The sequence below is a fragment of the Neoarius graeffei genome, chromosome 10 (genome assembly GCF_027579695.1).
Source record: "Neoarius graeffei isolate fNeoGra1 chromosome 10, fNeoGra1.pri, whole genome shotgun sequence".
NCBI lineage: Eukaryota > Metazoa > Chordata > Actinopteri > Siluriformes > Ariidae > Neoarius > Neoarius graeffei.
The window spans coordinates 82,300,914-82,326,229 of record NC_083578.1 but is presented as its reverse complement, the minus strand read 5'-3'; the positions used below and the strand labels follow the sequence as shown (position 1 = coordinate 82,326,229).

The 25,316-nt window shown below is 43.2% G+C and overlaps 1 protein-coding gene across 1 annotated transcript in view; it reads left to right on the top strand.

Annotated features, from left to right (window-relative positions):
* Positions 1 to 2,959: 2,959 nt before the first annotated feature.
* Positions 2,960 to 25,316, top strand: part of LOC132893357 (sodium- and chloride-dependent creatine transporter 1-like) — a 91,363-nt gene continuing 69,006 nt past the window's right edge. The window contains exon 1 of the mRNA XM_060932407.1: positions 2,960 to 3,086. Coding sequence (XP_060788390.1) covers positions 2,999 to 3,086 — 88 coding nt within the window. The 5' untranslated portion in view covers positions 2,960 to 2,998. The remainder of the gene's footprint in view (positions 3,087 to 25,316) is intronic.

Below are 25,316 nucleotides of genomic sequence, written 5' to 3'. Positions count from 1 at the left end.
AGCTGGCTCGCAAGTTGAACAAGTTGTGAACCAGCACCAGCACTGGCCCTGAACCAGCCCTGAAACTGATTTGGTGGAAAAGGGGTATATGTCTCTGAGCTGGCCTGGGAACGCCTCGGCGTTCTTCCCGAGGAGCTGACCGAGGTGTCTGGGGAGAGGGAAGTTTGGGCTTCCACCATGCTCAGACTGCTGCCTCCGCGACCCGGCTCCGAATAAGCAGAAGAAGACGAGACGAGATGATTTTGGTCCAGAATATGCACTTTAAGTCTGGAGCCGTTCTGTTCCGTTTCGCTCATAAGGTTCATCCATGTATGTACCCAGGCCCGGTGCCATGGGGGGGCGAAAGGGGGCGTCACCCCCTCGTGGCTACAGCCCCGCCCCCTCAACGGAGACTCAGATCACTTAATTGTTTTCTTATGAAAATATAATGTATTATAGACGTATTAATAATATGCATTTTCAAATATGAAATATTAAGTGGTTGCGCATTGCACAAAAATACATTTCACATAAATCACTAGTAAAACTGGCACGGTAGAACAAATCTGATTGGTTGTTATGATTCTTACGTTGCAATCGTAGAATTCAACTGTATTAAGGTAGGATTATTTCAAAAAGCCTGAATTTAATATTAACCCTGTTTTAGACATATGTATCAATCCTAACTACTGGGGACTAGTTATTGTGGGTGTATGTGTGAAATGCTGACATAGCCGCGCACACACAGACCTGTGATAAGGACAGGGGGAGGGGTCGTGCGGGCGGGGGTTTTACATGTGCACTTACAAGTGCACTGTCTCTGCAATATCCTGTAATATGCACTCAAGTTTACGGGAGTAGTCTTTCCCCCACCGAATTAAACGAATTCAATCACAATATTGTGAATCCATTTTCTTTTTTTGTAGGCTAAGTTTATCTCCGTTTATGTTGGTGTATGTGTTCATATATGGTCCGCTTTGTGCGCAAATAGCGTAAGAATATGTGTCGTTGACGTCACCCCCCATGCAGCAGGGGTGAAAATTAATCACCTCAGAGTGTTTATTTTGTCCCCTACACGCCTAAACTGGGATCGAGGATTAAGTGGTTAGCGTTGACTCGGTGCAAGTCAGGAAGGCTATTACTGGTGCAGCCGCGGGGTCTGTTGATTTTTTTAAATTATGATTTTGGCCGCCGAGCCAAGTACCTTAGACTTGCATTGACGTTTTGTTTTCATGCCGCGGAGCTATTTGTATGTATTTTAAATGTAAAGGACTTGCCTGTAGGTTTGTCTCTCATCTCATCTCATTATCTCTAGCCGCTTTATCCTTCTACAGGGTCGCAGGCAAGCTGGAGCCTATCCCAGCTGACTACGGGCGAAAGGCGGGGTACACCCTGGACAAGTCGCCAGGTCATCACAGGGCTGACACATAGACACAGACAACCATTCACACTCACATTCACACCTACGGTCAATTTAGAGTCACCAGTTAACCTAACCTGCATGTCTTTGGACTGTAGGGGAAACCGGAGCACCCGGAGGAAACCCACGCGGACACGGGGAGAACATGCAAACTCCACACAGAAAGGCCCTCGCCGGCCCCGGGGCTCGAACCCAGGACCTTCTTGCTGTGAGGCGACAGCGCTAACCACTACACCACCGTGCCGCCCCTGTAGGTTTGTGTGTGTTGGCATATGTTTGGCATCTTTCCGGTTGTACCGCGTGTCTGTGAGAAAATTGGAGGGGAGGGTTAACAGGTGGGCACGGGTGCTGATAAAGCGCAACTGCCCTGGTAATATGTCACATGATTTTCCCGGACTAAAGCAACCTTCGGGGCCGTGGTTTTGTGGTTGGCGCAGTTAATTGTTTGAAACACGTTGTCAGACCGCCATCACTACTACACACTATATGAAAAATATTTGCCCCCTTGCGATTTCTAATTGCCCCCTTAGTATACTGTTCCTGGCGCCGGGCCTGTATGTACCGTACGGTAAACGCTCCAACACGCTGCGTGTTTCTGATCCATTTGGCCTTCCATAGTGATGTCTGCGTCCTCATGCGGGGGGGTGGACTCAGAGTGACGACACAACCAGCAGAACCAGCTGTGAACATCTGTGGACGCACAGGCTAGAGACAGAAGAGATCCAGCACCACCCACCCACACACACACAGAGAGAGAGAGAGAGAGAGAGAGAGAGCGCACTGTTACACCTGTTGTGTTATTTCTGCAGTCGGAGAGGATCCGCACAGGGAGAGATGGTGTAGGAGAAGCGGATTTCTTGTGCGTGTGAACCGGTGAATGTAATTCCTTTACAGTGGTGAGCTGAGCGCGCGAGCAGCGCCCGGTTTTTCCGTCCAGACAGCCGCCTCCTCTTCGAGAGATACGTGCCGATGCGATTCTTCAGACTCACCTTCAAGTGTTTCGTGGATTGTTTTTGAAGGTGCCCTTTTCAATCCGGTGATAATTTTTTTCTTTCATTTTTCGCACGAGCCTCCTCAAGCATCTTATTTCCCTCCGGTTATTTCTGCGGACGATTTTTTTAAACACCTCCCTGAGAAGCCTGACTGAAAAAAAAGCCTATATTTTAAATAATAATTCTGAATAATAATAATAATAATAATAATAAATAAAAAAAACAGCCTTTATAGAAATAAAAGGCAGAGGACCAGATCCTGTTAACCCTTACAGGTTTATATCAGATAGATAGATAGAAAGAAGAAGAAGAACAGAAGGACATTTAAAGGAAACTGACTCGAGCCATCAGACAAATAAAAAGGAACAAAGAGAGTTGGGATTATTTCCAATCCCAGAGGTACTGACTGATCCCCCACTCCGTCTTTGTTGTTGTTGTTGTTGTTGTCTGGTTAGGGCTCTGTGAGTGTGAGTGTGTGTAAGCTCCATGTGTGTTTAGGATGGAGATGAGCGCACTGAGTGCAGACGTGGAGGAGAATGACAGCCGCTTCATTCCCAACAGCGACACTGCGCATGTGCAGCCAGAGAGAGAGACATGGACCCGGCCGATGGACTTCATGATGTCCTGTGTGGGCTTCGCTGTTGGTCTGGGGAACGTGTGGCGCTTCCCTTACCTGTGCTACAAAAATGGTGGAGGTGAGTATATATAAACAAACAAACAAACAAACAAACCAGTGCCCCAGCCTACGTCCCATCCCGTCAGGGGAATCCTCTTTCCCCACATACATGAGGTTCATTCATACCAGAAGACAGGTTAGAACATGTTGTTACCAAGCCTCTTCCTTTCAATTGACCTAATTGCAGGTTTCATTTCCAACCTAAATCTAACACACTTCTTTTAGGTGATCGAGAGCTTCTCAAGGCAATCATTTAACAGCCATTGTTTTCCAACAGGGTGGCGTAGTGGTGTAGTGTGTGGTGTAGTGTCACCTCACAGCAAGAAGGTCCTGGGTTCGAGCACAGCGGCCGGCGAGGGCCTTTCTGTGTGGAGTTTGCATGTTCTCCCTGTGTCTGCATGGGTTTCCTCTGGGTGCTCCGGTTTCCCCCACAGTCCAAAGACATGCAGGCTAGGCTAATTGGTGGCTCTAAATTGACTGTAGGTGTGAATGTGAGTGTGAATGGTTGTTTGTCTCTGTGCCAGCCCTGCAATGACCTGGCGACTTGTCCAGGGTGTACCCCGCCTCTCGCCCATAGTCAGCTAGGATAGGCTCCAGCTTGCCTGCGACCCTGTAGAACAGGATAAAGCAGCTACAGATAATGGATGGATGGATGCTTGCTTTCCACCAGGGCGGCACGGTGGTGTAGTGGTTAGCACTGTCGCCTCACAGCAAGAAGGTCCTGGGTTCGAGCACAGCGGCCGGCGAGGGCCTTTCTGTGTGGAGTTTGCATGTTCTCCCTGTGTCTGCGTGGGTTTCCTCTGGGTGCTCTGGTTTCCCCCACAGTCCAAAGACATGCAGGTTAGGTTAATTGGTGGCTCTAAATTGACCGTAGGTGTGAATGAGAGTGTGAATGGTTGTTTGTCTCTATGTGTCAGCCCTGCAATGACCTGGCGACTTGTCCAGGGTGTACCCCGCCTCTCACCCATAGTCAGCTGGGATAGGCTCCAGCTTGCTTGCGACCCTGTAGAACAGGATAAGTGCCTACAGATGATGGATGGATGTTTTCCACCAGCTTTGTTCTTCGAGATTTGTAGCTTTTCCTGAAGGCTTTAGCCCTAACCTTATCATCTAATCATTCATTGCCGTTAGACCTTCTTGAGCAATTAAAAGAGGTGTGTTCAATCTAGGTTAGAGAGGAAACCTGCAGCAAGGTAGATCTCAAGGAGGAGGGTTGAGGGCCTCTGGTTTAGGGCATGTGCACTCAGAGAATAAAGTACATTATTGTATCTTTAGAGATACAGTGGCTTGTTACTGGCGCAGTACCCTCTAAGGTACTTATTTATACCCTTTATATACTGTTTGGGACCATGTATGTACCTTTTTGGCCCTAAAAACATAGCTAACATAGGTACCTTGAGGTCTAATAATGAGCCGTAGGGGGTACCTTAATGTACATTGTACCGTGGAGGACAGAAACGGACTCCTACTGTACCCCCATTTCTAACAGTGGTGATTCCTCAGCCCTGCTCCTTCAGTCCTTTGGTCCTTCTGTGCATTTCCAGTTTTAACCTCATGAAGGGTTGATGATGACTTGTATCAGGTTTTCTAGTTCAGTAGGATCTCTGCAGCTGCCCTTAAATTTACTTCCTCTCCAGTTCCAAGCGGTCACTTAATCTGCTGTGGAATACAGCAGTTGTCTGAGATTAAGATGCTGGTGTTGTTGTGCAAGCATTCATTAATCGTGTCAGTTGACTTAAACCACACACTCACACATTAAGGATGCATACCAAATATACTTGTCCACCCTAGTGTCAAGGCATGATACAATACACCGTTTCTCTTTCACAAAATCTAGAAGAATGACACATCCAAAGATGCCTTTTTGTTCGCAGTTTAGGAGAATCAGCGCATGAAGACTTCACAACTTATTTTGGTTTAAGTCACATGTTCCCAACTCTTTGTCCTGGAACACACTCTGTGCTTCATATTTTAGCATTTTTCCGTTCTCTAACACACTGGATCCAACTTTGGAAAGGATGTTAATTTGCTAACTACACTGTATTTCCGCAGAGAAAACGAGTTTGCTCAGCTGTAGGAAAGGTTCACCAACAGTAGCTGAATGGAATGCCTTTATTGTCACTGCACAAATGTACAATGAAATTCAGTTCATCATAGGAGAGCAAAGACACTGCATACGTGCACGCCGCCACTCTTGGGCGCTTCAGCCCAAGGCCATCCCATGTTAACCTAACTGCATTTCTTTGAATTGTGGGGGAAACCAGAGCACCCACAGGAAACCCACACAGACATGGGGAGAACATGCAAACTCCACACAGAAAGGCCCCCGTCGGCCACTGGGCTCGAACCCAGGACCTTCTTGCTGTGAGACGACAGTGCTAACCACTACACCACCGTGCTGCCAACAGCATCTCATGTCTGAATCAGACTTCATACTTTAGCATTTTTTCCCCTTCTCTAACATCCTTTTCGGAGTTGGATCCAGTGTGTTAGAGAACAGAAAAATGCGAAAATTTGAAGCACAGAGTGTGTTCCAGGACAAAGAGTTAGGAACGTGTGACTTAAACTAAAATTAGATTACGTAGATTAGATTAGATTAGATTAGATTAGATTAGATTAGATTAGATTAGATTAGATTCAACTTTATTGTCATTGCACATGTCACAGGTACAAGGCAATGAAATGCAGATTGCATCTAACCAGAAGTGCATAGCAGTAAATAAGTGTAATATACATAAATATAAATATAAATGTACAGGAATTACAGGGTATGGAATGGTATAATGATATGATAGATATTTACAGTATGTTCAAAATGTGCAATATGAATGAAAATGTGCAATATGAATGAACTGTAGTGCAATGGTATGATACATAGATATTTGCAGTATATACAAAACACAATATGAATACACAGTAGTGCAAATAGTGATAGTGCAATGAAGTCAGTTCAAGTCATTTCAGTTTGTTGGGGGGGGTTGTTGATGAGTGTGTGTGTGTGTGTGGGGGGGACCATGGGGGGTGGAGTTCAGCAGTGAGACAACTGAAGGAAAAAAACTGTTCCTGAACCTGGTGGTTTTGGTCTGAAGGCTCCTGTAGCGCCTTCCAGAGGGCAGGAGAGTGAACAGTTTGTGTGCTGGAGTCTTTGATGATGTTTATGGCTGTCCTGAGACATCGCTTCCTGTAGACATCCTCAATAGGAGGAAGTGAGGCTCCCACGACACACTGGGTGATCTTCCCCACCCTCTGCAGTGCCTTCTGGTCCAAGACAGAGCAGTTCCCATACCACACTGTAATACAGTTGGTTAGGATGCTCTCGATAGTACAATGGTAGAAGTTCACCAGGATGTCTGAAGAGAGGTGGTTTTTCTTCAGAGTCCTCAAGAAAAAGAGACGGTGGTAAGCCTTCTTGACCAAGTTGAAGCAGTTGGTTGTCCAGGTGAGGTCCTGCGAGATATGGATCCCCAGGAATTTGAAGCTGGTCACATGCTCCACTGCTGCACCGTTGATGTGAATGGGTGTGTGTGTGCCAGCATTCCTCCTGAAGTCCACGATGAGCTCCTTGGTTTTATTGGTGTTGAGCAGTAGGTTGTTCTCGCTGCATTACACAGCTAGGCGGTCCACCTCCTCTCTGTAGGCTGACTCATTGTTGGCCTATCATTGTGGTGTCATCTGCAAACTTGATGATGGTGTTAGTGTAATGCACAGGTCTGCAGTCATGAGTAAAAAGGGAGTAGAGGAACAGGCTCATCACACAGCCTTGTGGTATACCAGTGTTTAGTATAAGGGTAGAGGAGCAGTGATGGTCTAAACCAGGGGTGGGCAAACTTTTTGGCTCAGGGGCCACATTGACTTTTGAAATTTGCCAGGCGGGCCGGGCCAACACCAAATTCATACATATCGAACATAAACTGGAAAAGCTTTAGTGTTATTGTAAGGCCTTCACTGACAGAGACCCAAATGCAGATCAGATTGACATTTATTTTAGTTCTCAGTCAACAAAGGCAGAGCAGAAAAATGTTTGCAGTTCAACAGATTGGCACTGGATCCATCCAGAAAAGTAATACACACACACACACACACACACACACACACACACACACACACACACACACACACACGTGATAGTAAGAAAAGTAGCACACTTAATTCTTAAATTACATCTTTGAGCGGGCGGCACGGTGGTGTAGTGGTTAGCGCTGTCGCCTCACAGCAAGAAGGTCCTGGGTTCGAGCCCCGGGGCTGGCGAGGGCCCTTCTGTGTGGAGTTTGCATGTTCTCCCCACGAGCCCTGCGATAATCTGGCGACTTATCCAGGGTGTACCCCGCTAGTACATAGTCGGCTGGGATAGGCTCCAGCTTGCCTGCGACCCTGTAGAACAGGATAAGTGTAATAAATGTAATCTCGCGTGAATACGACTGACTGGAAAGACGGATCTCTAGAACACCTGTCTACGTGATAACACTGACGCTTATAGTTTATAGATCTGCTCAATCGTGTTTATATGATTGTCTTCTGCGGGCCGGATTAAAAGCGCCAACGGGCTGGATGTGGCCCGCGGGCCGTAGTTTGCCCACCTCTGGTCTAAACGAACATGTTGGGGCCTGTTGGTTAGAAAATCCAACAACCAGTTGCAGATGGGAGCACTGATGCCCAGATCTATGAGTTTGGTGATGAGCTTAGAGGGGATGACAGTGTTAAATGCTGAAGTGAAGTCTATGAACAGCATTCTGGCGTATGTTTTGCCATTATCCAGGTGCGAGAGGACAGAGTGCAGTGCTAGGGAGACTGCATCCTCTGTGGTCCTGTTCTTGCGGTAGGCAAATTGGTGGGGGTCCATTTGTGATTTGTCAGGACCAGCTGCTCTAAACACTTTGTAATGATGGGGGTGAGTGCTACTAGACAGTAGTCGTTGAGACATGTTGGAGTGGAGTGTTTTGGTACTGGCACGATGAAGGTGGTCTTGAAGCAGGTCGGAACGATAGCATGGGCCAAAGACATGTTGAATAAGTCCATCAGGACCCCCGCCAGCTCCCCAGCACATGCTCTGAACACACATCCAGGGATGCCATCAGGGCCTGCAGCTTTATGTGAATTAATCCTGCTCAGCACTGCTTTAACATCAGTGGGGGAGAGTGTTAGGGGTTGGTGGTCTGTAGTTAGCCTTGCCCTGGATGCAGACTCCTGGTTGTCCTTCTCAAACCGAGCATAGAAATCGTTGAGCTCGTTGAGAAAGGAGATATCAGAGGATGGGGGGGAAGGGTTGTTGGACTTGTAGTCGCTAATGACCTGAATGCCTTGCCACATACGTTGGGGGTTGGAGTTGGAGAAATGCTCCTCAACCTTCTGTTTGTAGCAGTTCTTGGTCTTCTTGATGCCACGCTTCAAGTCAGCTCTGGCTGTACTGTAGGCTTGTACATCTCCTGATCTGAAAGCAGTGTTGTGGGCTTTCAGCAGTAGACGGACATCTCTGTTCATCCAGGGTTTCTGATTTGGGTACAAGGTGATCATTTTCTGGGTGGTGATGCTGTCTATGGTGGTGGTGATGTAGTCCAGTACAGAGGAAGCATAGCTCTCAATGTCTGTGTGGGAGTGACAGGTTGCTTGAATGGCAAACATATTCCAGTCTGTGTGTTTGAATTGGTCCTGTAACAGAGTCTGTCCCCTCTGGGCACACTTTTATTGTCTTCATTATGGGTTTCACACGTTGGATGAGTGGTGAGTACTTAGGGGTGAGAAACAGAGAAAGGTGATCTGACTGTCCTATTGAGGTATTTCACCCACGTGACCAAGTCATGTGATGCTGCCATTTTGGACAGCACGGCTCGAATCAGTTTGAATGCAAGGAAGGCGACAAATGAAAAACATAAAAGAAAAAGGAGCGAGATGCAGAAAACACCTTCACTATCCAGCGACGTAGGGCATTTACAGGGCGAGCAGAGGGAGAGGTATTTGCAAAAATTGAGGTTAGCAGGCTTAGAGAACGACGTTTACCTGCTTCCACCAGGATTGTTCACTGACAGCTAAGGTTTGTTCACATTTTCATTTACTTTCGGTCCTCAGGATAAACAAAATGTTATTAAATGTCATTGAAATAACTTCTTAGTCTGTTGAGACATGGCCCGTTATAAGTTTTTCCTTTACTGTATTTACTAGTTTACTGAGCGCGCTCCGGGGCTGGCTGGCTGGTGCTAGCTAGCTAGCGCGCTCCGGGGCTGGCTGGCTGGCGCTAGCTAGCTAGCGCGCTCCGGGGCTGGCTGGCTGGCTGGCGCTAGCTAGCTAGCTAGCTAGTGCGCTCCGGGGCTGGCTGGCTGGTGCTAGCTAGCTAGCTAGCGCGCTCCGGGGCTGGCTGGCTGGCTGGCGCCAGCTAGCTAGCTAGCTAGCTAGCGTGCTCCGGGGCCTGCTGGCTGGCTGGTGCCAGCTAGCTAGCTAGCTAGCACGCTCCGGGGCTGGCTGGCTGGCTGGCGCCAGCTAGCTAGCTAGCTAGCGCGCTCCGGGGCTGGCTGGCTGGCTGGCACTAGCTAGCTAGCTAGCGCGCTCCGGGGCTGGCTGGCACTAGCTAGCTAGTGCACTCCGGGGCTGGCTGGCTCAGTAAACTAGTAAATACAGTAAAGGAAAAACTTGAGACTGAAAGGTTTTAACAGTCATTAGCTAGCTTGCCGTTCAAAATGGCGGACACCGGGGCGTCATGTGACCCTGTGACGTCAGGTGAAAAACCTCAATAGGGAGCATGCACGTGACGTCACGAGGTCACGTGATATTTGTTTATCCGCCATTTTGGACGGCAAGGCCGCGCATAGAACTTAGACGAACCCATTCTAATTATCAAGTGTGTGGGAGTAAATCTTTCGAGAATGGTTATATCTTGTTCAGCATTTGGTTGTACCAATAGACAGGGCCAAAAGGAGGGCCTGTCATTTTATAGATTCCCCGCAGACGAGGAGAGACACGCAAAATGGGTGTCCGCTGTGCGAAGAGAAAACTGGAACCCCAGTTCTACCAGCCGAATTTGTAGTGAACACTTCATATCAGGTGGGTGTAATCTTCTAATTCAATACTCCTAGTACATCTGTTAAGTTGATTTTCGGATTGAATGATAACTGCATACTTAGAAACTAGGCAGTCTCTAACGTTTAAAATGGCTATGCCTAGCCCTACTACCCTGGCCTAGTCTATGACAATGTTTCATCTTTTTGGCTCATATATGCCTTTGAAAGGCCAATCCACAGTAGGGATGGCGAAAACTAAAAAAAAATCTTGACCGACCACCGAGCCTCATTAGCCGGTTAAAGTCGGTTAACCTATGAGTTTAAACAGGGATGCAAACGGCGGATGCGCCTTTTTCACGGCTGAATCGTGCAGATCCGATTTTTTTTTTTTGGGTGGGCGTTGGAGTGTCTGAATAATTTCATCAGAGTAAATTCTGTATTAAAATTACTAAATAAGCGATAAAACGTCCTGCATAGTCTCTTTATGATAAACGTCTTAATGCCACTTATCCGTGAGGTTATCAAGTAGACTTCCTCCTTCGGAACCTTCCAGAGGTATAGTTGAGATATCCATCCCGCAACAAAATATTTATAAGCTTCCAGGCTCTTGTAAGCTTTGAGGGCTTTGCCAGTGTAATACGATTCACGATTAACGAGAAAATTGTAAATGTCGTGGTAGGCCAGATCGGGCAAATCGCCGGCACCGCAGCTCCGTATTTCCCTGAACAAGGATTGCGGCAAGTTGTACGGATCTGCAATCCCCAACCTGGAACACTTTTCCACGTAACGCTGCCTCACGTCACCTTCAAGATGCTGAACAAACTTAGACAAGTAATCGTGTGATGTAGATGGGGTATTTTCCGAATTTTCTTGGGGATTACTCCCTGGATCCATTACACTCGCGCAAGGTAAACTATCCTGAAGCCGTCCAATATGGCGGAGTAGGCGGAGTAAACACGGACGGGTCATGTGACTGCACATCCTCTATATGGGGGAGGGGTGTAACTTTGTAAGTTCCAGCTGTGTAAGCTGGATCAAAGACAAGTGTTTATTGTCATTGTCACTTTTTCAAAGGTGCAACGAAATTGAAGGTGCTGTTGACTCATGAGTTATAGAAAAAAAAGAAATAAAGTATAAAAATAAATAGTAAAGTATACAGATTTGCACTGGTAAAATAGTATAAACAGAATGTAAACAGAATTGTATTCGTTCTATATGTACACAGATTGCACTGATAAAATAGTAAAAATAGAATATAAACAGAATTGTATTGGTTCTGTATGTACACAGATTGCACTGATAAGAAAAAAAAAATATATATATATATATATATAAAACATGCCGTTAATACATTTGCATGCTGCTTTTAAAGTTTGAAATAACTTTTTTTTTTTAATATGTTGGTTTTTAAAAAAATAATCATCTATGCATTTATACTAAAACAATTATCCACCTCAGGCTCGTTAAATGTCAGTGAATAATAACCTCGACTTTGTCTCAGTTATTATTCACAGATATTAACTTCACCTTTGGCGAATAATTGTAAATTACAGTGGTGCTTGAAAGTTTGTGAAACCTTTAGAATTTTCAATATTTCTGCATAAATATGACCTAAAACATCATCAGATTTTCACACAAGTCTTAAAAGTAGATAAAGAGAGCCCAGTTAAACAAATGAGACAAAAATATTATACTTGGTCATTTGTTTATTGAGGAAAATGATCCGATATTACATATCTGTGAGTGGCAAATGTATGTGAACCTTTGCTTTCAGTATCTGGTGTGACCCCCTTGTGCAGCAATAACTGCAGCTAAACGTTTGCGGTAACTGTTGATCAGTCCTGCACACCGGCTTGGAGGAATTTTAGCCCGTTCCTCCGTACAGAACAGCTTCAACTCTGGGATGTTGGTGGGTTTCCTCACATGAACTGCTCGCTTCAGGTCCTTCCGCAACATTTCGATTGGATTAAGGTCAGGACTTTGACTTGGCCATTCCAAAACATTAACTTTATTCTTCTTTAACCATTCTTTGGTAGAACGACTTGTGTGCTTAGGGTCGTTGTCTTGCTGCATAACCCACCTTCTCTTGAGATTCAGTTCATGGACAGTTGTCCTGACATTTTCCTTTAGAATTCGCTGGTATAATTCAGAATTCATTGTTCCATCAACGATGGCAAGCTGTCCTGGCCCAGATGCAGCAAAACAGGCCCAAACCATGATACTACCACCACCATGTTTCACAGATGGGATAAGGTTCTTATGCTGGAATGCAGTGTTTTCCTTTCTCCAAACATAATGCTTCTCATTTAAACCAAAATGTTCTATTTTAGTCTCATCCATCAACAAAACATTTTTCCAATAGCTTTTTGGCTTGTCCATGTGATCTTTAGCAAACTGCAGACGAGCAGCAATGTTCCTTTTGGAGAGCAGTGGCTTTCTCCTTGCAACCCTGCCACGCACACCATTGTTGTTCAGTGTTCTTCTGATGGTGGACTCATGAACATTAACATTAGCCAATGTGGGAGAGGCCTTCAGTTGCTTAGAAGTTACCCTGGGGTCCTTTGTGACCTCGCCGACTATTACACGCCTTGCTGTTGGTCTTTGTTCTTTGATCTTTGTTGGTCGACCACTCCTGGGGAGGGTAACAATGGTCTTGAATTTCCTCCATTTGTACACAATCTGTCTGACTGTGGATTGGTGGAGTCCAAACTCTTTAGAGATGGTTTTGTAACCTTTTCCAGCCTGATGAGCATCAACAACACATTTTCTGAGGTCCTCAGAAATCTCCTTTGTTCGTGCCATGATACACTTCCACAAACATGTGTTGTGAAGATCAGACTTTGATAGATCCCTGTTCTTTAAATAAAACAGGGTGCCCACTCACACCTGATTGTCATCCCATTGATTGAAAATACCTGACTCAAATTTTACCTTCAAATTAACTGCTAATCCTAGAAGTTCACATACTTTTGCCACTCACAGATATGTAATATCGGGTCATTTTCCTCAATAAATAAATGACCAAGTATAATATTTTTGTCTCATTTGTTTAACTGGGTTCTCTTTATCTACTTTTAGGACTTGTGTGAAAATCTGATGATGTTTTAGGTCATATTTATGCAGAAATATAGAAAATTCTAAAGGGTTCACAAACTGTCAAGCACCACTGCATGTACTATTCCAGGTGGCACGGTGGTGTAGTGGTTAACACTGTCGCCTCACAGCAAGAAGGTCCTGGGTTCGAGCCCAGCGGCCAGCGAGGGCCTTTCTGTGTGGAGTTTGGATGTTCTCCCCATGTCTGTGTGGGTTTCCTCTAGGTGCTCCGGTTTCCCCCACAGTCCAAAGACATGCAGGTTAGGTTAATTGGTGGCACTAAATTGACCGTAGGTGTGAATGGTTGTTTGTCTCTGTGTCAGCCCTGCGATAACCTGGCGACTTATCCAGGGTGTACCCCGCTAGTACATAGTCGGCTGGGATAGGCTCCAGCTTGCCTGCGACCCTGTAGAACAGGATAAGCGGCTACAGATAATGGATGGATCATCTCACATCAAATATTGACTTTGTTTCATTTATTATGGCTTACTGCTGTTTATAGTATTTTTTTAATGTTGAAACATTTCATTTCATTATTTTTAAGCCATGTTTTTGTCTACAGCATTTCTTTGCATGTTCCTAAGACTTTTGCACAGTACTATAAATATTTTTAGTTCACCCAGCCATAGGCCGGTTAACAAACTGTCAGGAAAGTCACTACTCCTCCCTGAGTTTTCAATGGATTTTGATTCTGATTGTTTTGTGTGGAAGATCTAATCAGTCTGCACAAAAATTACTCCCTGGTTTTGTGATTTCTCATTAGCAAATTGCTAAGTAGGCCAGTTAACGAACTATCAGGAACGTCGCTACTCCTCCCTCAGTTTTCAATGGATTTTGATTCTGATTGTTTTGTTTGGAAGATCAGATTGTTGCAGTTGTTCTCATGAAGAAGAACTTAGCTAATTATAAAAGAGTCTGGTTTCTCATGGTACAGTCGTGTGAGCTACTGCGTCGCTGACACTCTGGTTAATATCTTAAATTTGATTGATTTTTTTCACCTTTTAATAAAAATACTAACCATATCATGTTCCTCATTGCCTGATTTACTTTGACTTCATCAGTGGAATTTTGTTTTGCTGTATTCATCCTAAAGAAGAGATGCACCTTAGCTCCATCAGTTTATGCCACAACGCTGTTGTTGTTACCGTTTCTATAGTAACCCATTTACAACAGCTTATATGGAGGATGCTCAGAACGGTGAAACTTTCTGTAACTTGATGTTTATTTGATATTTATGGAAGGAGTCTCCAATATTGGTGTTTTATAATAGTAAGTTTCCTACTACGGGAAATTCTTCAGGATGGAGATAAATGTCTATTGACTGTTTATAGCTGCTATGACATAAGTGATAGCAGGAACCAACTTTGCTTGTTCATTTAAAATAACAATAAATGTCACTACTGGATAAGTGTTTAAAAAGAATGTGTCATTCATTAATGGCATTCACTGAATGAATAAAACACTCCAACACATGCTGTATAGGGTGTCAGGGCTGATAGCTTTGCATGGAGCCGTATCACACATCCATCATAAATACTTTTCCTTTAACAACATGTCTTGTCATTTTTTACTCCTTATTCCTAATACTACAGTATATTTCGAGATAAATCTACTCTTTTTTATCTTAGCAGGTGTTATAGCAGAGCTCGTGCGCAGAGCGAAGCTCCATACTTAAGAGAATATGGTAATGCATCGACCTGATTTTTGATGGCTTTTGCGACCGAACGACGTCCGTGTACCACCACAGGGAACCTGATCGTAAGTGCAAGACAACGCATCTCATAAACACTTGACCACCAGACAACGAGATCTGTATCTTTATTTACATAAGACAGATGGGTTTTTATCCGGCGCTCATTTTTAATTTGCTTTTTAAACAATAACGTGGGAGTATTTACTAACATATTTTATGGAAAATATTCATGACAGTTTCTTATAAAACTAGTTAAAACAGTTTTATTAGTCAACTAGCTTGTTGGACATTTGACAGTTGTAACCAGACAACGGTTTGACATCAAGTTTGAAATATTAAGATCTCAGCTCAAACCCTTGGAGCTCATTCGGTTAAGGAGGATGTTTTCCAGTAGGTTTTTTTTTCCCTGAAGGTTTTTATCCTACTGGTTTTTTTCATAGCGGGCAATGTATCTATGCATTGTATTTTTTTTTTTACCTGAATGATTTCTTACTCTGAACACTCATGTAAACATAATTATTGTATAGTTCAATAGCAATTATGAGCATCTTTCCTTAGTTGTAGATCATCTAAAACTACTGTGGATCAATATCAGTTAGTTCTTATGTCCGATAATATTCGACAGTCGGTAGCTATATAGTAATAGTGAAAGCGCTGGTTCACTGCTGTCCACCAGGCACCCAGCAGAGTCACACCATAATAAATGTTGTGGTGTTGTTTCTGGCACATGGCATGCAATGTCAAAGAAAGCAATAAATATGTATTCGTAACTGCAGTGCGTATCATATTATTGGTCTCACTGTCACAAGACAATGCAGCGATTTACTGACATGAAATATACGACACTACACAATTCAATGGTTCATATGCTTTAATATTATTATTCTATTCAGGTTGATTTTGTGCCCTTGTAAATATTTTGCTCATACACTCATCAGGAGCTCTGCTTTTAGGCAATGCTTAAATATCAATATTATTCAAGTTCAAACACTTTATTGTCATTGTTAAGGCACAACGAAATTTCTTTTGTGCCAGTCCCAAAGGTGCAAAAAATTACGGTGCAAAATATTAAGACAAAAATATAAAAAACAAAACAACACTTACTTAGCAAATACCTGAGAGCTACAGTAAATAAATATAATATATACAAAATGAACATAAATACACTTAACAGAAACGATATGAAAATCAAGCAATATGTACAGGTTGTGGATTGAATAGAAAAACAATGTATTGCACATGCCATATCTCAGTCTGTAGAGATATCAGAATTTAATAAGTTTATTTCAGTCGGAAGGAAACTGTTTTTAAGCCTGTTGGTGTGTGTGCGTATAGACCTGAAGCGCCTGCCTGATGGGAGGAGCTTAAACATGTGATGTGCAGGGTGAGTGATGTCCTTTATAATGTTTTTGGCCCTTCTGACACAACGAGTGTTGTGTAGCAGATCCAGTGATGGCAACTCAGTGCCAACTATGTCCTGTGCTGTCTTCACAATATGCTGTAGGGCTTTTCTGGCAGCTTTGGTGCAGCTGCTGTACCAGGCGGTCATACAGTTTGTTAATATGCTTTCTATGGTGCACCTATAGAAATTGACCAGCAGCTTCTGGGGGAGGTTGACTCCTCTTAATCTCCTCAGAAAGTAGAGTCATTGTTGTACTTTGCCTACTACCCCTGAGGTGTTATCAGTCCAGGAGAGGTCCTCCGCGATGGTCTTTCCCAGAAACTTGAAGTTGGAGACTCTCTCCACAGTCTCTGCTCTGATGGTTACTGGGCTGTGTGCTATCTTTTTGGAGGTCCTGAAGTCCACAATGATTTCTTTGGTCTTCTTGGTGTTCAAGACCAGGTTGTTGGTGTTGCACCATGCTGCCAGGTTCTGAGCCTCCTCTCTGTATACAGCTTCATCGTTGTTAGACATAAGCCCAATGACTGTCGTATCATCCGCAAACTTAATAATAATGTTCGATTTGTGGGTTTGTCGTAGGTGAAAAGTGCGTAGAGGACGGGGCTCAGCACACAGCCTTACGGCATGCCAGTACTCAGGGTGAGGATGGAAGATGTATGTCTGCCAAGCCTGATTGACTGGGGGCGATTGGTCAGAAAGTCCAGTGACCATTTGCATATGTATGGAGTTAGTCCTAGTGCAAACAGTTTGTTGATCAGCTGGCTTGGCACGATGGTGCTAAACGCTGAGCTGTAGTCAACAAACAACATCCTAACGTAGGTGTTGGGCTTCTCCAGGTGTGAAAGGACTGCATGAAGAACCACACAGATGGCATCCTCAGTTGATCTATTTGCCTGGTAGGCAAACTGGTGTTGGTCGAGATCAACTGGGATAGAGTCTTTGATGTGAGTGATTATCAGCTGCTCAAAGCACTTAGCAATAACAGGGGTAAGAGCGACTGGGCGATAATCATTGAGGCAGGTTATTGTGTGTTTTTTGGGGATGGGAACAATGGTTGTTCAGACATGTGGGAACTGTGCATAAGGAGAGAGAGAGGTTGTGTGTGTGAATACCTCTACTAGTTGGTCAGCACAGGCCTGAAGCATATGTCCTTGTATGCCATCAGGACCTGCTGCTTTCCTTGTGTTAATGCTGCAGAATGTCCGTCGTACCTGATGCGTGTGTAGGACAAGGGGCTGTGAGTCTCCTGTCAGATTGACGCTGACAGGAGGCTGGTTATTGTCTTTGTCAACCCGAGCAAAGAAAGCGTTGAGCTCCTCTGCTTGGTTATTACTGTTCTTGAATGGCGTGTGCTGTATGTCATTTTTCTTATTTGTGATCCGTGATTGATCGGATGCCTTGCCACATCCGCCGCGTATTGGAATTATTGCCAAAGTCCTCTTCAATCCGTTATTTGTATTTGTGTTTTGCTGACCTGATGCCTGTCTTCAAATTTGCCCTGGTGGTACTGTAAGCTGAAGGATCTCCTGATTTGAAGGCTGTGTCCCTTACCTTGAGCAACTGTTTTACCTCGCTGTTCACCCATGGTTTTTCATTTGGGTACACATTGATCCTTTTGTTAACAGTCACATTGTCCACACAGAAGTTAATATATGGCAGCACAGATGAAGCATATGTGTCCAAGTCTGTCAGATGGGAGAATATATTCCAGTCTGTGTGCTCAAAGCAGTCTTGGAGCTGGGAGGTGGCAGCCTCTGACCAGACTTTAACCATCCTGCTGGTTGGGTTCACACTGTTAACAAGGGCTTTGTGTGCAGGGACAAGAAACAAAGAGAGGTGGTCTGATTTTCCGAGGTGGGAATGGGGTATCACCGTGTAGGCATCTTTTATGTTTGTGTAAACATGATCCAAGGTGTTTTCCCCTCTGGTTTTGCACTTCACATGTTGGTAAAATCTAGGAAGTATATTCTTGAGGTGTACTTGGTTAAAATCCCCAGCGATGATAAAAACTACAGTGGTGCTTGAATGTTTGTGAACCCTTTAAAAATTTCTATATTTCTGCATAAATATGACCTAAAACATCATCAGATTTCCACACAAGTCCTAAAAGTAGATAAAGAGAACCCAGTTAAACAAATGAGACAAAAATATTACACTTGGTCATTTATTTATTGAGGAAAATGATCCAATATTACATAGCTGTGAGTGGCAAAAGTATGAGAACCTCTAGGATTAGCAGTTAATTTGAAGGTGAAATTAGAGTCAGGTGTTTTCAATCAATGGGATGACAATCAGGTGTAAGTGAGCACCCTGTTTTATTTAAAGAACAGGGATCTATCAAAGTCTGATCTTCACAACACATGTTTGTGGAAGTGTATCATGGCATGAACAAAGGAGATTTCTGAGGACCTCAGAAAAAGCATTGTTGATGCTCATCAGGCTGGAAAAGGTCACAAAACCATCTCTAAAGAGTTTGGACTCCACCAATCCACAGTCAGACAGGTTGTGTACAAATGGAGGAAATTCAAGACCATCGTTACCCTCCCCAGGAGCGGTCGACCAACAAAGATCACTCCAAGAGCAAGGCGTGTAATAGTCGGTGAGGTCACAAAGAACCCCAGGGTAACTTCTAAGCAACTGAAGGCCTCTCTCACATTGGCTAATGTTAATGTTCATGAGTCCACCATCAGGAGAACACAGAACAACAATGGTGTGCATGGCAGGGTTGCAAGGAGAAAGCCACTGCCCTCCAAAAAGAACATTGCTGCTCGTCTGCAGTTTGCTAAAGATCACGTGGACAAGCCAGAAGGCTATTGGAAAAATGTTTTGTGGACAGATGAGGCCAAAATAGAACTTTTTGCTTTAAATGAGAAGCGTTATGTTTGGAGAAAGGAAAACATTACATTCTAGCATAAGAACCTTATCCCATCTGTGAAACATGGTGGTGGTAGTATCATGGTTTGGGCCTGTTTTGCTGCATCTGGGCCAGGATGACTTGCCATCATTGATGGAACAATGAATTCTGAATTATACCAGTGAATTCTAAAGGAAACTGTCAAGACATCTGTCCATGAACTGAATGTCAAGAGAAGGTGGGTCATGCAGTAAGACAACGACCTTAAGCACACAAGTCGTTCTACCAAAGAATGGTTAAAGAAGAATAAAGTTAATGTTTTGGAATGGCCAAGTCAAAGTCCTGATCTTAATCCAATGGAAATGTTGCGGAAGGACCTGAAGCGAGCAGTTCATGTGAGGAAACCCACCATCATCCCAGAGTTGAAGCTGTTCTGTACGGAGGAACGGGCTAAAATTCCTCCAAGCCAGTGTGCAGGACTGATCAACAGTTACCGGAAACGTTTAGTTGCAGTTATTGCTGCACAAGGGGGTCACACCAGATACTGAAAGCAAAGGTTCACGTACTTTTGCCACTCACAGATATGTAATATTCAGTGTTGGGCACGTTACTTTCAAAAAGTAATTAGTTATAGTTACTAGTTACTTTTTCCAAAAAGTAACTGAGTTAGTAACGGAGTTACTTTGTCATAAAAGTAACTAATTACCAGGGAAAGTAATTATTCCGTTACATTTTGTGTTACCCCCCCAAAAAATAAATCAAATTCAATTAGTGTAATCATAATAAAAGTGAATGTTAAATGTGTTTAATGACTGAAATGGACACTTAACAGAACCAATTAGTAACATTATCTACACTATATTAATATTTTTGTGGGACAATGTGAGAAGACATCTATCAAATTTAATATATTTTTGTAGTTATTAAAATTATGTTACTAATTACTGGCCACTGACGAGGACAAACGCTTTGTTCCTCGACATAATGTGCATTGCACGTGGACATTTTTGCCTTTTATTTCAAGTAATGAAAAGTCCTGGCTGTATTTCCAATGTGAAAACGCAGTGTTGGGCTGACCGCTCGCCATCGCTGTGTCTTCTGATTGAAAGTGTGCGCAGTAGTGCAGTAGGTGTGGCCTACCTACGTATACTGTCCAAATCTACTCTGATTGGCTGACTATGCCGTTGTCTCGCATCTCCCCGCCCCACACTAAAGCAGAGTAAAGAAAGGCTGAACGAGCAGCGTGCCAGATGAAAACAGCTTTAATAAAGTAACGCATAGTATTTTATTGTAAGTAACGGGAACGGCGTTATAACGATGTAAAAAGTAATTAGTTAGATTACTCGTTACTAAAAAAAGTAACGCCGTTAGTAACGCCGTTTATTTCTAACGCTGTTATTCCCATCACTGGTAATATTGGATCATTTTCCTCAATATGACCAAGTATAATATTTTTGTCTCATTTGTTTAACTGGGTTCTCTTTATCTACTTTTAGGACTAGTGTGAAAATCTGATGATGTTTTAGGTCATATTTATGTAGAAATATAGAAAATTCTAAAGGCTTCACAAACTTTCAAGCACCACTGTACATCCACATGTATGTTCTGTTGTTTACTCATAACATCATATAACTGCTCCAGTGCTAGGTTAACATTAGCCTGTGGTGGTATGTATACTGCCATGATGATTACTATTATATATTCCCTGGGCAAGTAAAATGGTCGGCATTTTAGCATTAAATATTCCAACTTATTGATTGTGGTTGTGCTTGTCCACCAAGCATCGTTAATGTAAACACAGAGTCCTCCTCCTTTTTTCTTACCGGAGTCTGACATTCTTTTTTGTATAAAAAAGAAATGAAGAAAGAAAAAAAATAATAAGGAATGGTAATTTCACACTTTGTATAAAGTACATCCTGCCTTCTCTTTTGTTATAAATAAAAGAATCATCAGGGCCTTAGGATGCTATGGGAGAGTGTTGAGCCTGTCGAAGTACAAAATTAAGGGGTTCCATATCTTGTGGAACTTTCTAATTGATCCTCTGGTGAAATACTTAATTTTTTCTAATTTCAGGAAAAGCATCAGGTCGCTGAGCCAAAAAGAAACTTTCGGTGGATCAGGAGATTTCCACTGTAAAGCTGTTCTTCTGTGGGCTAAAAGAGAGGCAAAGGCAAAAGCATTTTTCTTGTCTGTGGCCAATAAAATCTCATTGACTAATACTCCAAAAATGGCCATTTCTGCAGAGGGTTTCACTTTGGTATTAAATGCATCGTTTAGAGTTTTACAAACGGATGACCAAAAGTCTCTTAGTTTTGGACAACTCCAAAACATATGTGCCATGTCTGCTTGGGTTGTATTACAGCGCCCACACCTGTCTTCAACATTTTGGATAGTTTGGATTTGGTGTCATAGATTCTGTGAAAGACTTTGAACTGTATCAGGTTGAGACGGGCACAAGAGGACGTATTGTTAACTCTAGACTGAGCACAGTCCCAGGCTGCATCAGATATTTCCATACCAAGTTCTTCCTCCCATTCAGCTCTAAGCTGGTCCAATGATATATTCTGAAGGGATGTGATTATGTTTGAGATGTTTGATATCTGTCCATTATGCTGCATAGGAGCCCTCAAGATCATCTCTAGAACTGAGTCTGCTGGCAGAGCTGGAAAGGCTGGACCCAGGGTCCGAATAAAGTGACAGACCTGAAAGTATCTGAATAAATCTGACTGGAATTTTTCAGAGAGATCTGCAAAGCTGCCAAAATAGCCATCTATAAAGAAATTGTAACATGTAGCAAGACCACGCTTACGCCATTGTGTAAAGGTGTGGTCCAGTTTGGCTGCCTGGAAGAGGTGGTTGTTACAAATAGGGCTATACACAGAAAAGTCTTTAAGCTGGAACTTCTGCCTGAATTGTGCCCATATTTTAAGGGTGGTAATTACTATGGGGCTTGATGTGTACTTTGATGGTGAGAGTGGTAATTTTGCAGTAATAAGAGCAGAAAGTGATGTCGGCAGACAAGAGTTTGCCTCAATTTTGCACCAGTCCAGTTTTGGGGCCTGATACCAGTATATGACTTTTTGTATATTAGACCCCCAGTAGTATTTCCTCATGTTAGGAACTGCCAGGTTGCCTTGGTCCCTAGGTCTTTCCAAGAATTCTCTGCGGATCTTGGGATTTTTACCAGCCCACAAAAATGAAGAGATAAACTATCCAATGACTGAAAGAAGGATTTGGACAGACACTGGGAAACACTGAAACAGGTATAGAAATCTAGGTAAGACATTCATCTTTATGTAATTAACTCTGCCTGCAAGAGATAAATAGAGTGCAGACCATCTCTTTAGATCTGATTCCAATTTATTCATGAGTGGTTTGAAATTTTTCTTATAAAGATCAGGGAAAGCGCGGGTGACATTTATGCCTAAGTATTTAAAGCCAGACTTTGACATTCGGAAGGGGAGTACATTGTCTGATATCTGAAGGGCTAAGTTATTGATTGGAAAACATTCACTTTTAGACAGGTTCAATTTATAACCAGAAAAAAGGCCAAACTCATTCAGGATATTCACGATATTAGGGACACATGACACTGGATCTGAAATATACAGCAGCAGATCGTCTGCATAAAGAGAGATTCTATGTTCAATTTCCATCCTGTGAATTCCATATATGTTAAGTGCTGTTCTGAACTTAATTGATAGAGGCTCGAAAGCTAACGCAAATAATAGAGGGCTAAGGGGACACCCCTGACGTGTGCCCCTGGACAGAGGAAAAAGTTGGGATGCTAATTTATTTGTTATTACTGAAGCTTTAAGAGAGGTATATAACAGGTGGATCCAAGAGATAAATTTAGAGCCAAAACCAAACCTCTCAAGCACAGCAAATAGTGTAGATAGCAGCACTTAATTCTGTCAAATGCTTTCTCAGCATCCAGGGAGACAACCACTTCTGGCACCTCCCTGGATGCTGGAGAGTGCACAACACTCAGGAGTTTGTGGATATTTGTAAAGGAGTGACGGCCATTCATGAATCCAGTTTGTTCCATTGAGATGACCTGGGGTAGTACATTATCTAGTCTTGAGGCAAGAAGTTTGGCCAGAATTTTTACATCTGCATTTAACAAACAAATAGGTCAACAGGACCCACATTCAAGTGGGTTCTTGCCTGGTTTTAAAAGAAGAGAAATTGATGCCTCAGTAAGACTTGTTGGTAGATTTTTCTGACTAAAAGAATAACTAAAGATTTCAAGTAGAATTGGGGCGAGCTGAGAAGCAAATTTCCTGTAAAATTCCACAGGATAGCCGTCAGACCCTGGGTTTTACCACTTTGCATTTTTTTTAATAGAATTTACAATCTCCTGCAGCTGAAAGGGTTTGTCAAGATCATCTTTAATATCCACGTCTATCTTTGGAATCTCTAAGTTGTCCAAAAAAGTTGTCATGCTTGAGTTATTATGTGGAAAAGCAGATGTGTATGATTCTGAGTAAAAATCTTTAAAGGTGTTGTTGATTTCCATTGGGTCTATAGTCAATGATTGTGAAGTAGGTCTATTACGAATCTGTGGAATCAAACGAGATGCAGATCTGCATTTAAGCTGGTATACCAGAAGGCGGCCTGCTTTCTCTCCATGCTCATAATAACGACCACTTAACCACAACTGGTGCTTCTCAGTTCTTTCTGTTGATAACAAATCATAGAGTTTTCAATGCAACCCTTTCTTTACAGTGCCTTGAAAAAGTATTCATACCCCTTGAACTTTTTCCCATTTTTCCACCTTACAACCACGAACTAAAAAGTTTTTTATTGAGATTTTATGTGATAGACCAACACAGAGTAGCACATAATTGTGAAGTGAAACGAAAATGATAAATGGTCTTCAAAATTTTAAACAAATAAAAATCTGAAAAATGTGGTGTGCATTAGTATTCAGCCCCCTGTACTCTGATACCTCTAAATACAATCCAGTGCAATCAATTGCCTTCAGAAGTCATCTAATTAGTTAATAGAGTCCTACTGTGTGTAATTTAATCTCAGCATAAATACACTTGTTCTGTGAAGGCCTCAGTGGTTTGTTAGAGAACACTGAAGAACAAACAGCATCATGAAGACCAAAGAACTCGCCAGACAGGTCAGGGATAAAGTTCTGGAGAAGTTTAAAGCAGGGTTAGGTTATAAAAAATATCCCAAGCTCTGAACATCTCAAGAAGCACTGTTCAATCCATCATTCAAAAATGGAAAAAGTATGGCACAACTGCAAACCTACCAAGACATGGCCGTCTACCTAAACTGACAGAGCGAGCAAGGAGGGCACTAGTCAGAGAAGCAGCCAAGAGGCCCATGATCACTCTGGAGGAGCTGCAGAAATCCACAGCTCAGGTGGGAGAATCTGTGCACAGGACAACTATAAGTCGTACACTCCACAAATCTGGCCTTTTTGGAAGAGTGGCAAGAAGAAAGCTATTGTTGAAAGACAGGCATAAGAAGTCATGTAGGGGACACAGCAAACATGTGGAAGAAGGTGCTTTGGTCAGATGAGACCAAAGTTGAACTTTTTGGCCTAAAGCCTCGGTCATAACCGGCCGTACATGCTCCTACAGCCGGTCTACATGCAAAAAACGCAAGAAATGCACAGAGGGCGCATGTGAAACGCACGGAGGGCGTGCGTGTGACGTGCTGATTTTCTGGCCGTAGACCGGCCGCAGAGGTTCTTTGTCATGTCAAACTCACTCTATGGGCACTTACGTTTTTTTTCAGGTTGCAAGACAAACTTACGGCCAATGCGCGTCTTTCTCCATGAACAAAAAAAACGCAGCGATTTGGCAAACGCCAAAAATCGCACGGCCAAAAAATCGTACGTCCAGTTGTGACCTAGGCTTAAATGCAAAGTGCTATGTGTGGCGGAAAACTAACACTGCTCATCACCCTGCACACACCATCCCCACTGTGAAACATGGTGGTGGCAGCATCATGCTATGGGGATGCTTTTCTTCAGCAGGGACAGGGAAGCTGGTCAGAGTTGATGGGAAGATGGATGGAGCTAAATAGAGGGCAATCCTGGAAGAAAACCTGTTGGAGGCTGCAAAAGACTTGAGACTGGGAAGGAGATTCACCTTCCAGCAAGACAATGACCCTAAACATACAGCCAGAGCTACAATGGAATGGTTTAGATCAAAGAATATTCATGTGTTAGAATGGCCCAGTCAAAGTCCAGACCT